Genomic DNA, 14776 nt, shown 5'->3' with positions numbered 1-14776 from the left:
TTATCCTTTATTTTTATCTTTATATTTGTAACCTTAAATGTCACATAAATACACGTATTTTGTTAAATAAATGTGTAAAAGAAATTGGTGCTGAATTTATGGCCATATAATGCAGCAATGTCAAAGTGAAAGCAACTAACATTCCTTTAAACAATAAAGAAAAAATAATGAAATACTTGCTTATGCATAGATATGTGGGTGTTTCTGTATTTGCATACATATTTTTATATATATTATATGTTAATCATATAGGCTCCAGTATGTATGCACCCGTGACTGAGTATTATTAGCATGTTATTATAGGAGCTTTTTATATACATAACTCATCCTATTTCAGTTTCCAGATGCATTACTGTAATGAGGAGACTAAGTACATAAATGTGTTTTTTAACAGTAATAAAACTAACCAATTCTTGATGTCCCGCCAGTGCGTTTTGCACCCTATCGGCCTCAAGACATCGCCCTCAAACCTCTGCTGTTTGAGGTGCCCAGCATCACCATGGACTCTGTCTTCACGGGTCGCGAGTGGCTCTTCCAGGAGATCGATGCCCATCTCAACAGTCCCAATGCCAGCACCAACCGTGGCGTGGCGGTAGTAGGCAACATCGGCTTTGGCAAGACCGCGATCATATCTCGCCTGGTGGCACTCAGCTGCCACGGCACCCGAATGAGGCAGATTGCCTCCGACAGCCCTCAGGCCTCACCCAAACGTAGGCATCCACTTGTTTCTACACATGATTTCTTCGCCTGTTTTGCTTCTAGACTTTCTGATTACCACTGAAGACCATGATTCTTCCCTGAATTCCATCTTAAAATCAATCTCACCTCAGCCTTTGTTGTGAGAATAACAGTGTGAAAAGATTGCATGAATGTGGTGTGCTGTCTTGTGTCCAGATGGAGAGGGGCTCCCTCTCACCCAGCCCCAGCCCACTCATGGCACCCTGGGCGGAGGCAGCTGTCCCGGGACCCCTGAGATGAGACGACGTCAGGAAGAAGCCATGAGGAGGCTGGCATCTCAGGTACCCGATACACCTCTGACCATGTACACACACATTTACATTTCAGCCTCTGATTCACAGACAAAACACATTTCCAAAATAATATGAATAGAACATTTGTCTCAGAGTACTTAAATACTTACGGTTGATTGGTGTGTGCTTTACTTGTTCTCCTCCCATTGGCGTCCTTTTTCAAATGCAAATTATCTATTTTATTTTGCCAGTTGCTGTAGAAATAAGTGTGCTTGTAGAGATTTTAATATGACATTTTCAGCTTTGAGTTGATTGGCATATATTAACAAGAAGATAAGTACACAAACCCCGTCCTCTCACAGTGCTTTATTCATCATAGAGTAGCACTGCATACGTGATTATTAAAAGGAAATATTGCTGTGTCACTAAAATGGCTATTGTATAATAGTAATTTCCGTTGTGTCATTTTCATTGTTTTTGTGGTTCAGGGTGAAATTTTCTCTCCGTCTGTAATTGAAAATTTGCAAGATAATTTTAAATGGCTCCTTTTTATGTCTTAATTTTTCAATTAGTGACAACATAGGTGGTAGGATAGCCAATGATTTGCTCTTTTGTAAATTGCCTTTGCACAATACAAGCACGGACACGGCTCAGGTTCTGTGAGAAATGATACGGTTTCAAGCTTTTGAAAGAAAGTCAAAGTTTTGTGCCACCTGAAAGCTGTCATGGACTCACACAGGGTTTGCGCCTGAGGTGGTCGACTTCAAAACAAGCGGAGATAAGTTGAGGCTTTGTTTTTACCTCTTTTTTTTTCACTTTCAAGGTTTTGTGCCTTTTTTATGTTTAATGTTGGCTTTTCAAACAATATTACTGTAGTATTTAACTTGTTGTAACCTGTAATGTAAACCTATATAATGTGTGAAACGGGCTCCCTTTACTTCTCTTCTTCCTGTCTGCTGTTGCATCTCGGTCCCCCCTCCCCTGCTGCTTAGCCATCTGCATCCCCAGTCCCAGCCTGATGCATTATGCAGATGTGTTTAAAAAAGAAAAAACAACTTTGCCAGGGAGCCTTATGAAATATTTATACCTGCAGAAAGCCATTTCCCAGCCAAGCTATTAGATCTTGTTAACTCTGTGCATTAATAATTGAGCTCACTCCCTTTTTCACCCCTTTTGTTTTAAAGTCCTCTATTCCATTGTGACCAAAAATTAGCATTCCATTTTGATTAGTCCCTTTGCCCTCTGATCGCTGCCATTGCCTCTGAAAATTCAAACTCTTTGTGATCTCTCAGTCCCCAGGAGTGCTTGGTTATACCTGCTGCTATTGTTTTGTTGCCTGACCTCTCGGAAAACGTACCTGCCCTGGACTATTTTATAACGTCACCACATGTCCGTGCAAAAACTTTTTATTCATTCACTCACTTAATCATTCATTTAAACATGTTATGAGTACCTAGCTGTGAAATACGACAGTTTAACGCTTGACTCCTTCGTGCCACAATCATCCAACACATGAGCATGCATGAGCTAACTCCGAATCAGTCTCTCTTGGCAGCCGGAAGCGATGAATTATTAATAGCTGAAACCGTACAGCGAAACGAGAAGTATTATGTTTCATTATACTGCAATCATCCACCATGAAGTTGACTCAATCCCAAATGAGTTGTAGCTGTAGTAGACGCTGGGAAAACTAGCTCTGCTCTAAAAAAAACAGTGTTATTTCTAAAAGTGTGTCATCTGGCTCCCATGCTCCCTGACACTGATCTTCAATCAGTTTTGCAATACCCAAAGGTTGGTCAAGGTTAGGATTATTAGAATGGAAATAGAAGTATTCACCTTTCTATTTCTCTGAGTGACCTGGCTGCAATCTTCTCCCAACTCTCTGTCGCCCCCAGGTGGTGGCGTACCACTACTGCCAGGCAGATAACGCCTACACCTGCTTGGTGCCGGAGTTTGTGCACAACGTGGCGGCTCTGCTGTGCCGCTCACCGCACCTCGTTGCCTACAGGGAGCAGCTGCTGAGGGAGCCACACCTACAGAGCATCCTGAGTCTGCGCTCCTGCGTCCAGGACCCCCTGGCCTCCTTCAGGAGGGGGGTCCTAGAGCCCCTGGATACACTTTACAAAGGTGATACACTTGCAGTCAAATATAGTATCAACTCCCAGAAAGTGGAGGTATTAGTTGGGTCTGTTCAAGTTAGTTTGCTTGTGAAAGTGATTTAAATTGAAGCTTATACACCAACGCAGGGATCAAAGCACTCAAAGAAAGAAATTAAGGGGGAAAACAAGTATAATATCGTGCAAAAAGAAAACTTTAAAAGCGCTTTAAAAAGATAGATGTGCCGAGTAAACTTTATTCCATGAGCTGACTTTTAAATGTGCGTTCTTCAAAGGTTAAAGGGAAAACCATGGCATTGTATTCATCTCTCCTGGGGGCGAATAATCTATCGAATAAAAACATTTCATAAATTTAAACAAAAACAATCAGAACTACAGTAATCTATAGCTCTAAATGATTAAAGGGCCTTTCAAAGTCTTTCTGCCTGCTGTTCAGTTGGTATAACATTGATTTATTCGCTCTGTTTGTCAGAATGTTTTCACGATATTCATAATAAACTGGAATTTGTAATAATTTAAAGTTATTGGCCTCACTTTCAAACACAGTGCTTTTGGCAATTTCTAACTGATGCCTCTTCAGACCTCAGTATCCAATTTATTCTTTCACTCGAATCCTTCGGTGCGTGATATTAGATGCTTCTTGTGTACAATGTACTCAATATACTCAAGATCAAAGTTCTTAATCTCAGTGCTGGAACTGAATTTTTCTTAAACCTCCAAACTTATTAAACCAAGCCAAGCTTCACGGATAATATTGTCCCATGTTTTCATTTTAAATAGAGATAACAAACTAAATCTGTGATCATTGATTAATTGCATGGGAAGTGAAAAAGAACTTATTAACGGCTTAGCCAGAAATGCAAAGCATTTATTAAGGACAAGAGGCAGGTTTGACAAAAAATAGGTCCAACTTACTTGTTTCCAAGCTTCTGCTGAGGAAGGCCATGAAATGTGGGTAAAAGCTCTGGAAACATCAACTTATATTAGTACATTTTTTTTGTAATCTGCTGCTTCCAAGGACAAAAAGGAAACTTCAAGCGTTTTTCATTTTTATTTATAAATTTGCTAAATAGTGTCTGTTCTGTTACTTTTCAGAGAGGAAGATCAACTCTGAGGAGGACCTCATCATCCTCATTGACGGTCTTAACGAGGCAGAGTTCCACAAGCCGGACTACGGAGACACCATCGTGTCCTTCCTCACTAAAACCATCAACAAGTTCCCTCCTTGGCTCAAACTGGTGGTCACAGTCAGAACCACGCTACAGGTAAATGACACGACAGTCAGCATACAGATTGTAGCCTCATCAATAAATCCCTCTGTTTGTATTTGCTCCTCCGCTCTTTTATATTTAATCTAACTCAAAAGGTTATGTATTTTTAATTCTACATGGAAGGTCTCAAACAGAAACTTTATTGTATTATTCTGTTTTGGCTACCACTGTCAGCTAAGAGGGTTTTACATCAACACTAACAGCAGGTTATTGTTGCATCAACTGGAGGTCACTAACTAAAAAATATTGGATTTGTTTTGAATGCAACTCTACCTTCTCTGTCTCTGACCTTTTCATTTTTCCTCTTTTGTGCAGAGGACATAAAAAAAAATGTTTTTGTTGTATCTCTGCTATCTTTGTTTCCCTTTACCTTTCATTCACGAGGAAGAAAAATAATTTTTGACCTTCTATATAAATCATTTTACCTAAGTGAGTAAGTAGGTAGGTAAGATATCACTAAAAGGTTCTTGACGAGTTCTTAAAATGATTCTGACTGTTCAGGAGATTACCAATGCGCTGCCGTTCCACCGCATCTCTCTGGACGGCCTGGAGGAGAATGACGCCATAGACCAGGACCTGCAGGGCTACATCCTGCACCGCATCCACAGCAGCCCGGAGATTCAGAACAACATCTCACTCAACGGCAAGATGGACAACACCACCTTCGGCAAGCTCAGCGCCCACCTCAAAGCTCTGAGCCAGGGCTCCTACCTGTACCTCAAGCTCACCTTTGACCTCATCGAGAAGGGCTACCTTGTTCTCAAAAGCTCCAGCTATAAGGTATTATAGGAGTTATTGCTTTGTTTGAAATGGCTTTCTCAGGTTTAGCTTAGACTCCGGGGCCACGTAGGAGAGGTGAAAGATACTACTAGAAGTGAAAGAGACAGGTGCGTTCTCGTGTTCGAAAAACCAGCTGGAACTTGGTTATTGTAGTTTGGCCCATTGATTTGTCCCACTTACCAACACGGTCAACAGTTGGAGCTGCAGAAGTGGCTGTGACACACAGCTCATGGAGGCAGTTAAGGTACTTTAAAACCCTTGCCGCCTGATTGCCAAAATCATACTCAGAGTCATAACTCACTGAAATCTGAACACACAGACATGCTAAACATATTTTTGGATTCAGTGTGAAGATTATTATCTCTGTCCATCACAAAGAAACAAAAATCACAGACAAAAAGATGCTCCTTGTAACTCCAGAACTTGCTTGAAAATCATCATCAGGTAATCCAGCGGTCTGAACTAAAGGCTACATTGCAAACAGGAACTGCTTATAGCCCATTCGGCATACTTTTAATGGTGCCAGTTTGCCAAAATGTAAAAAAATATAGGCTCAAGTTGTAGCCCCACAGTGTAACTCACTGAATCCATAGCAACTAGGGGAACCCACTTGTCTCAGTTTTGTCTGAGGGAGCCCGCCGTGTCAGACTTTGAAAACCCCTGATCTAAACTAAATATAGTGCTCATAATTTGCGAAGCAGCACTTGAAAGGCATACATAAATTTATCTGCCCCCCGACATGCATTGTATGAGAGTAGTTTCGTAAAATCTTCTTTTTAAAAGTCAAAGCCCAACACCTTTTTGATAAATAATGCAGTTCAATTGTTTTAGTGTGCATTTCATATTAAAATATTTTATCTCACACCACCAACTTCATTTAATTTCATGTATTCAGAAGTGCTTCCAGACTCCATAAAAAATGACAACTTAAAAATTCACACTCTCTGCTCTGAGGAAGACCACGTGGAATAGTTGAAGATGCGCTGAACAAACACAATGCATTATTCATATTCTGTAGAGCACATCCAAAGGAAGTCGGCATTACGATTCAGGTTCTCTCCTTCCTTCTTCAGGTGGTTCCAGTCAACCTGGCAGAGGTGTACCTGCTGCAGTGCAACATGCGCTTCCCCACGCAGTCGTCGTTCGAGCGGGCGCTTCCTCTGCTCAACGTGGCCGTGGCCTCGCTTCACCCGCTGACCGATGAGCAGATATATCAGGCCATCAACGCTGGTTCACTGCAGGTAGTCATCCTAAAATATACAAGACTCCAGACCTTGAGACCCTTAAATGGAATTAATTTGTTATAAAATTGCCTCATTGATCCAGTCAGTATCAAAGTCAAAAGTCTACCAAAATGCATAATTTAAAGAGCTAAATTTTAAGATGTATGAAATGTGGGTTTAGTTAACTTGGGAAGTCTTCTCTTGCTGGTTTGTGATTTTTACTCCATCCTTGAGCTAAAGTAGTGATTTTATCCAAATGAGCTGGCCTAACTTAAAAAAATTCGATATCACATACTTGTGTGCGCAAATTTAGTTTGATACAGTTGGTGGCTTGTATTGTTGTTGTCATTAAAATATGATCAGACCACATCTACACACACACACACACACACACACACACACACACACACACACACACACACACACACACGTGTTAGTTAGTTTCATTTGATAATAAACAGTGTTTATCTTAACTTCAGTTGTTACTTATATACTTATAATGTTACAGAGAGGTTTTTAGGGGCTTTAAAAAATTTAAGCAATCTGCATTTATCTTTGTTATTCCAATGAAAAGAAATAATAAATACACAAAATATAAATTTTTACTGGAAGACAAAAAGATGCAATAGTCTTCAGCTTGCTATCAAGATGAAACAAAGAGAATTTGTATATTGTGAATATTTCATCCATTATTATAGAAATGGAACTTCCAAAAGCAATTTGTAATGCAGTAAGTTGATCCATGCCATGACTTCTGGCTAATATCAGCATGGCCCAGACTTAAATAACATATAACAATGAAACATTGTCTGTGGTTGCAGGGCACACTGGACTGGGAGGATTTCCAGCAACGTGTAGACAACCTGTCAGTCTTCCTGGTGAAGAGGAGGGATGGTACCAGGATGTTTGTTCACCCCTCCTTCAGGGAGTGGCTGATCTGGAGAGAAGAAGGAGAAAAGACAAAGTTCCTCTGCGATCCGAGGTGAGGCCTGGCAGGAGAGTGAGAGGAGGGACTCTTTCTGGAAGCTATCGTACTTTATGTTTAGAAAGATGGTTTATGCTCAGACTCTGCTGTTTTTAAGAAAACAGGTTTAGCCACAGCCCTGACTGTGTGGTTAACTGTGTATAAAAATAAATGTCTCTTCTAGTTGCAGGTACATTATGTTTATCTAACAGAGGAAGTGTGATTTTTCTTTTATTTCCTGTATTATAATTAAAAACTGGTTGCACCAACTGTGCAGATGATAACACAATGTAATGACCTGATGAGTCAGAAGTATTGAAAGATTGTGTGTTTGTCCTCTCTGCAGGAGCGGTCACACACTACTGGCCTTCTGGTTCTCTCGGCAGGAGAACAAACTGAACAGGCAGCAGACTATTGAGCTGGGCCATCACATCCTCAAAGCACATATCTTCAAGGTATACCATTATTTGTCTCCACATACATCTATACGCACACACACGCCCCCACACAGCTGTGGTCTGGCGCCAAAGTAATGAATATTTACACTCTATCTTTGTGTTCAAGGGTCTCAGCAAGAAAGTCGGGGTTTCCTCATCTATCTTGCAAGGCCTGTGGATATCCTACAGCACAGAGGGCCTTTCAGCTGCACTTTCTTCTCTCCGAAACCTCTACACTCCCAACATCAAGGTAAAGGCACTAACAGCACAGACGAGTCATACTTGAAGAATATTTCAACATGTTCTGGGTACCAAATCAAGACTGCTTCTCGAAATATGCTTCACGGAAATCTTCCTCTCTCTGGACTTGGATATTTCGATGCTTGAAGCCACACTGTCCTATGTTAACTTTTTGTTTCCTCATTTTGTGTATGTTTAGGTGAGCCGGCTGCTGATGCTGGGAGGTGCCAATGTGAACTACCGTACGGAGGTGCTGAACAACGCCCCTGTCCTGTGTGTCCACTCCCACCTGGGCTACATGGACATGGTGGCTCTGCTGCTCGAGTACGGCGCATCTGTCGACGCTCCGTCGGAGAGCGGCCTAACGCCGCTGGGCTACGCCGCAGCTGGGGGACACATGGCCATTGTGACTGCGCTTTGCCGCAGGAGAGCAAAGGTGTGTGAAGGAAAATGGCATGAGGAAGAGGGAGAGATGTGCTGTATTATCTGATAATGGGAGATAAATTGTAGCCCCATGTGCAGTTTCCCCTTGCCATTTGTTTTCCTGATTAAATCCATGTCCCGTTGACAGGTGGACCACCTGGATAAGAACAGCCAGTGCGCTCTGGTTCATGCAGCCCTGAGGGGCCACATGGAAGTGGTGAAGTTCCTCATCCAGTGTGACTGGGGCATGGGGCCACAGCAGCAGCAGTCACCGCAAACCCAACAACAAGCGGCCTTTACCAAGAGCCACGCAGTCCAGCAGGCCCTCATCGCTGCAGCCAGTATGGGATACACAGAGGTACAGCAGGGAGGGTAGAGGTCGATGGGGGTGAAAGTGGTCTAATGGTTTTGATTCTTATGCTCTCCAGTGTGTCATAATGAATTCTTCAGCCCCAATTAGGGACTCTGAATCCCAAGTGATTTCAAGCAAAAATGATTAAGAGCTTAAAATGACCTCCTTAACTACTACAGCTACAAAACCACTTCTAACTCCAACACTAATATTGCTTATTGTGCCTTTTGGAGTTTTAAAGTTTTATACTTTTTGCTAGGTTTTGAAGCCGCAAAAGAAAAAAAAAGTGTGAAAAGGCTAGATTTACTTATTATTGCGACATGCTATGACTCTGTGCACCGCAATTACACCGAGGCTGTTGATACAATATATCCAGTAATGCAATAAAATAAGTAATAGCTTATAATTTCTCATTTGAGCTTGCGTTGCAGCATGTCAGCCATTTTTAATACCAGAACAGCTGCCAAAGCTGCTCGTTTGGTCACAGGAGAAAACAGGGATCCAAGAAGAATCAGACTGCACTAAAATGTTGACAAATGTTAGCTTTTGATGATAAGTCATTGCAGCTCATTGCAGAGACGCGTGGGGTTAGTTTTCTTAGTGCATATTTGTAACAGGTTTTACTCTACAAAATCTGAGTAGCAGTACCACTTACACTCAAATAGGGAATGTAAAAAGAACCATGGAACCATGTATGAATTATCCTAATGTGGTAAATCCTACTTAGGCTCTTAAATGGGCTTGAGCAATGACTATTTTGTTCCAACAGCTGATTGACCGAAGTCTGGTGGTCGATGTAGTTGCTAACGATGAATGTCAATTATGTAAAATTTTGCCATTTAGATGAGATTACTCTAAATTTAATTACATTCAAAAGGAAAGTAGATTGATGATAACAAGTGGTTTCATTTATTTTATCTTTCATTTTCATTTGATATAAAAATGAAATGAGATTTAAAGTAAACCTGGACATTAATCTGTGTCATCTTGAATCTTGTCCCCCATCAGATTGTGTCCTACCTGCTGGACCTGCCAGAGAAAGATGAAGAGGAGGTGGAGCGGGCACAGATCAATAACTTTGACACCCTGTGGGGGGAGACAGGTGGGAATGCCTACTTTAGTCAGACATTACACCAATAAAACCCTGAATTCAATACAGACAGATGGCTGTGAATGCTTAATAGCTCACATGAAATCCCCTGGACAAAAGCAAAAAACAAACTGTAGTCTCCACTGAGACGTACAATACAGACAATGGTTTTTTAATCTATGGAGTGTTTTTTGAGAAGGTTTTTCTGTGCGAGGCAGAGCGCTGCAGTGCGGATATGAGAGATCGTTCTTGTGTGTCTGCTGCTGCTGCTGCTGCGTCAGATGCTGATGGCAGTGCAGTGGTGTCATTGGAGCACAGACAGGGCTGGGCTCACACAGAGAAGGGGGAGGGGGAAAAAAAATGAGTGTGATCCAGGGTGCTTAGAAATGACTAGTCTGATTGCCCCATGGCAGGGTATTGAGAAATGTAATGTCTTATTGTAACCTGAAGCTATGAAACCTCATTGTGAGCATTATTCTCCGGATGCAGTGTTGGGAAAGCTTCTCACTGTCAGCTGAAGAGGGGTACTCACTCAGCCGTAGTTTCATTGTTTATAAGGGATCAGAGGGATGACAGTTGTTCTGGAAGATGATTTGTAATCACAGTGTTGCTGGATAGGTCAACTGAAAATGCATTATTCTTAACAACAGCCACAGGGAGAGTATGTATATCGCCATGTGCAGATAACACTTACTGAACTGTGTGGATCAAAGCATTCTCCCAGCAAAGAATAAATAGGTTGAAACTATAGCCTGACCGATAAACCGGCTGATATTTCTCATTGCAGATATATTGGTGTCAGTGTATGTATCAGCCAACTAGAAGAACAGAAAAGGTCATTTGGAGAGCGTGTCACCGTTGCATACTCTAGTTTGTCCACCAGAGAATACAGAAAGCTGATTTGTACACTATAAAATGTCCTACTTAGTATATCTTGGTCATAATTATAAAAAAAAATACAAACAAACAACAACAACTCAGGGATCCCTATCAAGCTATCAAACGTTTTTTTAAACTCCAGTATTGGTTGGGCTGTAGTTGAAATCAGGGTCACTGCTCTGGGGCTGCTACCATTCTGCTTATAAAAGATCTGTTCACTCTGCTTAAATTATTCCAATTATAATCATTACATTTGAGAAGATGTCTTTTTAAAGGCCTTTGCTCCCAAGTCTCAAGGGTCTCTTCTCTTCTCTTCTCGTCTCTTCTCTTCTCCTTCAAACAGGACTTTAAATTAATTATCCTAGATATGTTGTGTTTTCCCATACAGTAGCAGTAGTAGAGGCTTTTTTTACATAATAACAATCAATGTATCAAATGACAACTTAAAAACAATGTGACAGTGATGATATGTGAAATGTTGTGTTTGTAAGTGCCCCAAGAAATCAATTATTGCAGGTTTAATCATTATTTAATAGGTAACCCCTGACTTTTTCCAACAAAAATCAAGTCTGTGAAAGAACCATTGCTCCTCATCTCATCCCTCATTCATTGTGTGTTTGTGCCTCCAGCTCTGACTGCAGCCTCTGGTCGGGGGAAGCTGGAGGTTTGTCGTCTATTACTGGAGCAGGGTGCTGCGGTGGCCCAGCCCAACAGAAGAGGCATCGTCCCCCTGTTCAGCGCTGTCCGACAGGGACACTGGCAGGTTAGTGCTCACCTGAAGAACACCCTCACTTAGAACACCTTGCTTTGGCTTTGGCTTTAATGTGAGCAGGCAGAGTTCGCCAAGACTAAAGTGTGCTTCTTCAGGCCACTCAAGACAGTAAAGGTGTGGCATTTATGCTTTAGGAATTAATACTTCATGCTACTAAGTTATAACTTCTTCATCTCATAAACACTTGGCAAGTAAGACGTCCAGTCGCTGTTATGTAATGGCATGGGTGCTCTGTTTGGGTGTTTTAGATTGTGGACCTACTCCTCACACATGGCGCAGATGTCAACCTGGCTGACAAGCAGGGGCGTACTCCTCTAATGATGGCGGCCTCAGAGGGACACCTGGGGACTGTTGAGTTCTTACTGGCTCAAGGTAAAAAAAAACAACAACTTTGGTTTAGAATACATTTTGGGTCAGTTTTGGCTTTATACGAAGAGAACCTTGTAAACATAAAATATCTCAACAGATGTTCAGTAAATGAATCACTGAGGAAATAATGATGTTGGTCTTTGGTATTCAGAGCCTGAAGGTAATAAGAAGTAAGAAATGCATTATATAAATAAAAATGACAGTGGATGGTAACTTTAAAGGACTGAGATTTATGCAGGGCATCCTTTTGATTTGCTCTGTTAAACATGTTGTCTTAACTCCAATCACTATGCTGCTCTCAGTATTTTTTGACAGCAATTCCTGTGTGTTTTTCCCTGTTTGGAATGGATGCAAACACAGATGTGACAGACAAACAGTAGAGTCAGATTTGACACATCCACGAAAAAGGAAAAATCTCCTTGTAGATGCCAAAATATAGAAAATTCATAACAAGTATAATTGTGTCCAATCCTAACGTGTGAGCTAAGAATACAAGACGATTTGGTGTGCTTCTCTTCTCATACTTATCTAAACCTCATAGTCATTCATTTAAAAAGATCACACAGCCACTGCAATAATAAAGATGAGCGTAATTACTGTTTTCAAATGGTGTTTACAATAATTACAGCCAAATTAAATCAGCCACAGATTTTAAAAAATCCATCAAAATGAATTAAGCAGCACATTTAGCAGTATAAAAGAATTCAGAGTGAATTCAGAGTGTCACCGCTGCCATTTCTTTTCCCAGGAGCCTCTCTGTCTCTAATGGATAAGGAGGGTCTGACCGCTCTGAGCTGGGCCTGTCTGAAAGGCCATTTACCTGTCGTCCGCTGCCTGGTGGAGAGCGGAGCCGCCACAGACCACGCAGACAAGAACGGACGCACGCCCCTCGACCTGGCTGCCTTCTACGGTGACTCTGAAGTGGTAAGCGCCTAATGGGAAAGACGGCATCCAAAAATGAAAAGGGCTGCAGGGAAATGTGTTTTGCTGTGCTTTACCCAGTCAATACCCAGCTTACACAGGTGATATGGAAACTTCTGAGAACTGACTTTTTAATGAGGTCTGATAAGGAGGAGTAGGCGCAATTTTAAGAACTTTCGACAAGGTAGTTGATTGATTTTTGTGGAAAAACAATTTCAAACACAAAGTATTATTCCAGAGTATGTGTCTAAAAAACATGTTTGGAGGGAATCTTTAATTCTTGTTTGGTGCTGCCTTAAATGTGTCGGTATAATACTGTCAAGTGACAAAATCTGGCATGAAACGCTCGCTCCAAGAGCCAATTTGGGTTTGAAAGATGTTGCACTTCTCTTAATGTGATAAAGAAGAAATTCGAATTGGAGCAGATGAGTGATATAATACAGTTTATTGACGCCATATTATAGGTTATTCCCCCACCTATTCTCACCACATTTCATTTTTTTTTTCAGGTCCAGTTCTTGGTCGACCATGGGGCCATGATAGAGCATGTAGACTACAGCGGGATGCGTCCTCTCGACAGGGCGGTGGGCTGCAGAAACACGTCGGTGGTGGTCGCCCTGCTCAAGAAAGGAGCCAAGATAGGTAAGAGCAGGTTGACAGAATGAAGAGCCAACCATTTAGCTCACAAAAGACCTCTTCTAAGTACAGCATCCTTGTCCTGTAGTGCCATGTAAAAGGTTATTTGCCTGTGAGTGAAATGAGATACAATTTGAGATTGTGTTTTGGTTGAAAAGGTCATGCACTGGAGTTCAAGCATGAGCTGCATGAAAGACATTGAAGAGAGAATCCAAAGATGAAAGTGCACTTCCTATTAAGTACACACTACCTGCTGGTCATTGTAGAGCACTGTAGCATTTGCAATAAGCCATGGATGCAGGTTTGTGTCTCCATGTAGCCTTAATCACTTCCTGCTACTGTATGTCATCCGCACCCCTCCCCACTACCGCATCGTGCTGCTCCTCCTCAGCTATTTATGGCTCTGATGTGTTTCTTTTTATTGTACTACTGTTGCCGCTGTGTTGTTTTTTTGCTTTCTCTATCTCTGTCATGTTCTCTCAGTGCTTCTGTTTGTCTCTATCGCTCACGCTATCTCCTAGTTTCTCCCTCAATCACATGCTCTCTCTCTATTCCTCTGCGGTTGCTCAGAGACAGGTTGTTATTAGCGCTTGCGGTGTTTCTTTTTGGTATCTATGTTTTCTTTTCTTTCTTTCTTTTTTTTGCTGAGCCACTTATCTCCGCTTCTCACTGCTGCTTTTTTTGTGTTCCTTTTCTCACTTCTCCTCCTCCTCCACCACCACTGCCATCACCTCTATTTCTCTTTCACCTTCTCGCTGTTTCCCTCTGTTTTCTCTGGCAACTCTGGTTCCCCCCCTCGCTCTGCCCTCCCACTTACACTTCTTCCCTTGCTCATGACCTCCTTCCTCCTCCTTTCCCCCCCTCCTCACCCAATACTCCCCCTCTCTTGCCCTATCCCCCGCCTCTCTCTCCGGCCCCAGGATGTCAGACGCTGCCCAGTCGGCCCCGAGGTAAAGCCAAGGCTGTCGACTTCTCACCCCACCAGGCATTTTGACAGCTCTATCTCCTCTCTCTGTGTTGTCTGTGTCGTCCTAAGTGTCGGCAGGCGAGCTTAGCTACCCAAACCTTCTCAAACTGACAAATAATAACACGCAAAGGTATTAGCACTGACAGTGATGCAGTCGGGATTGCCTAGAGGTAGATGCTAACATCCAAGTGGTTAATGACAGCATGCCCGGCCTCCAGCCTGTGACGTCGTATCGAGGTGTTGACCTTCCATTCCACAGATGCATGACGGAAGCCCTCAGTAACACTTGCGTGGTAGTGATTTAGCGGAAAATGCATGTATTTGTAATTCCTCTGTACCACCGCCACCACAGACTGAGGTGATA

The 14776-nt window shown here is 42.1% G+C and overlaps 1 protein-coding gene across 14 annotated transcripts in view; it reads left to right on the top strand.

Moving 5' to 3' along the window:
- tanc2b (tetratricopeptide repeat, ankyrin repeat and coiled-coil containing 2b) overlaps positions 1–14776 on the top strand; it is a 136783-nt gene that overhangs the window by 115057 nt on the left and 6950 nt on the right. For 12 of the 14 annotated variants that reach the window (XM_051418749.1, XM_051418739.1, XM_051418737.1 and 9 more), the window contains 17 exons: positions 429–710; positions 895–1019; positions 2867–3098; positions 4184–4353; positions 4861–5139; positions 6213–6380; positions 7184–7344; positions 7673–7781; positions 7891–8013; positions 8203–8439; positions 8575–8784; positions 9787–9880; positions 11377–11510; positions 11768–11891; positions 12637–12812; positions 13319–13451; positions 14366–14395. In XM_051418749.1, coding sequence (XP_051274709.1) covers positions 429–710; positions 895–1019; positions 2867–3098; positions 4184–4353; positions 4861–5139; positions 6213–6380; positions 7184–7344; positions 7673–7781; positions 7891–8013; positions 8203–8439; positions 8575–8784; positions 9787–9880; positions 11377–11510; positions 11768–11891; positions 12637–12812; positions 13319–13451; positions 14366–14395 — 2787 coding nt within the window. The remainder of the gene's footprint in view (positions 1–428; positions 711–894; positions 1020–2866; positions 3099–4183; positions 4354–4860; positions 5140–6212; positions 6381–7183; positions 7345–7672; positions 7782–7890; positions 8014–8202; positions 8440–8574; positions 8785–9786; positions 9881–11376; positions 11511–11767; positions 11892–12636; positions 12813–13318; positions 13452–14365; positions 14396–14776) is intronic. The other 2 variants (XM_051418738.1, XM_051418736.1) reach the window with 1 other exon arrangement.

This window comes from Dicentrarchus labrax, unplaced genomic scaffold (assembly GCF_905237075.1).
Source record: "Dicentrarchus labrax unplaced genomic scaffold, dlabrax2021, whole genome shotgun sequence".
Lineage (NCBI taxonomy): Eukaryota > Metazoa > Chordata > Actinopteri > Moronidae > Dicentrarchus > Dicentrarchus labrax.
This window is presented reverse-complemented; position numbering and strand designations above follow the sequence as displayed.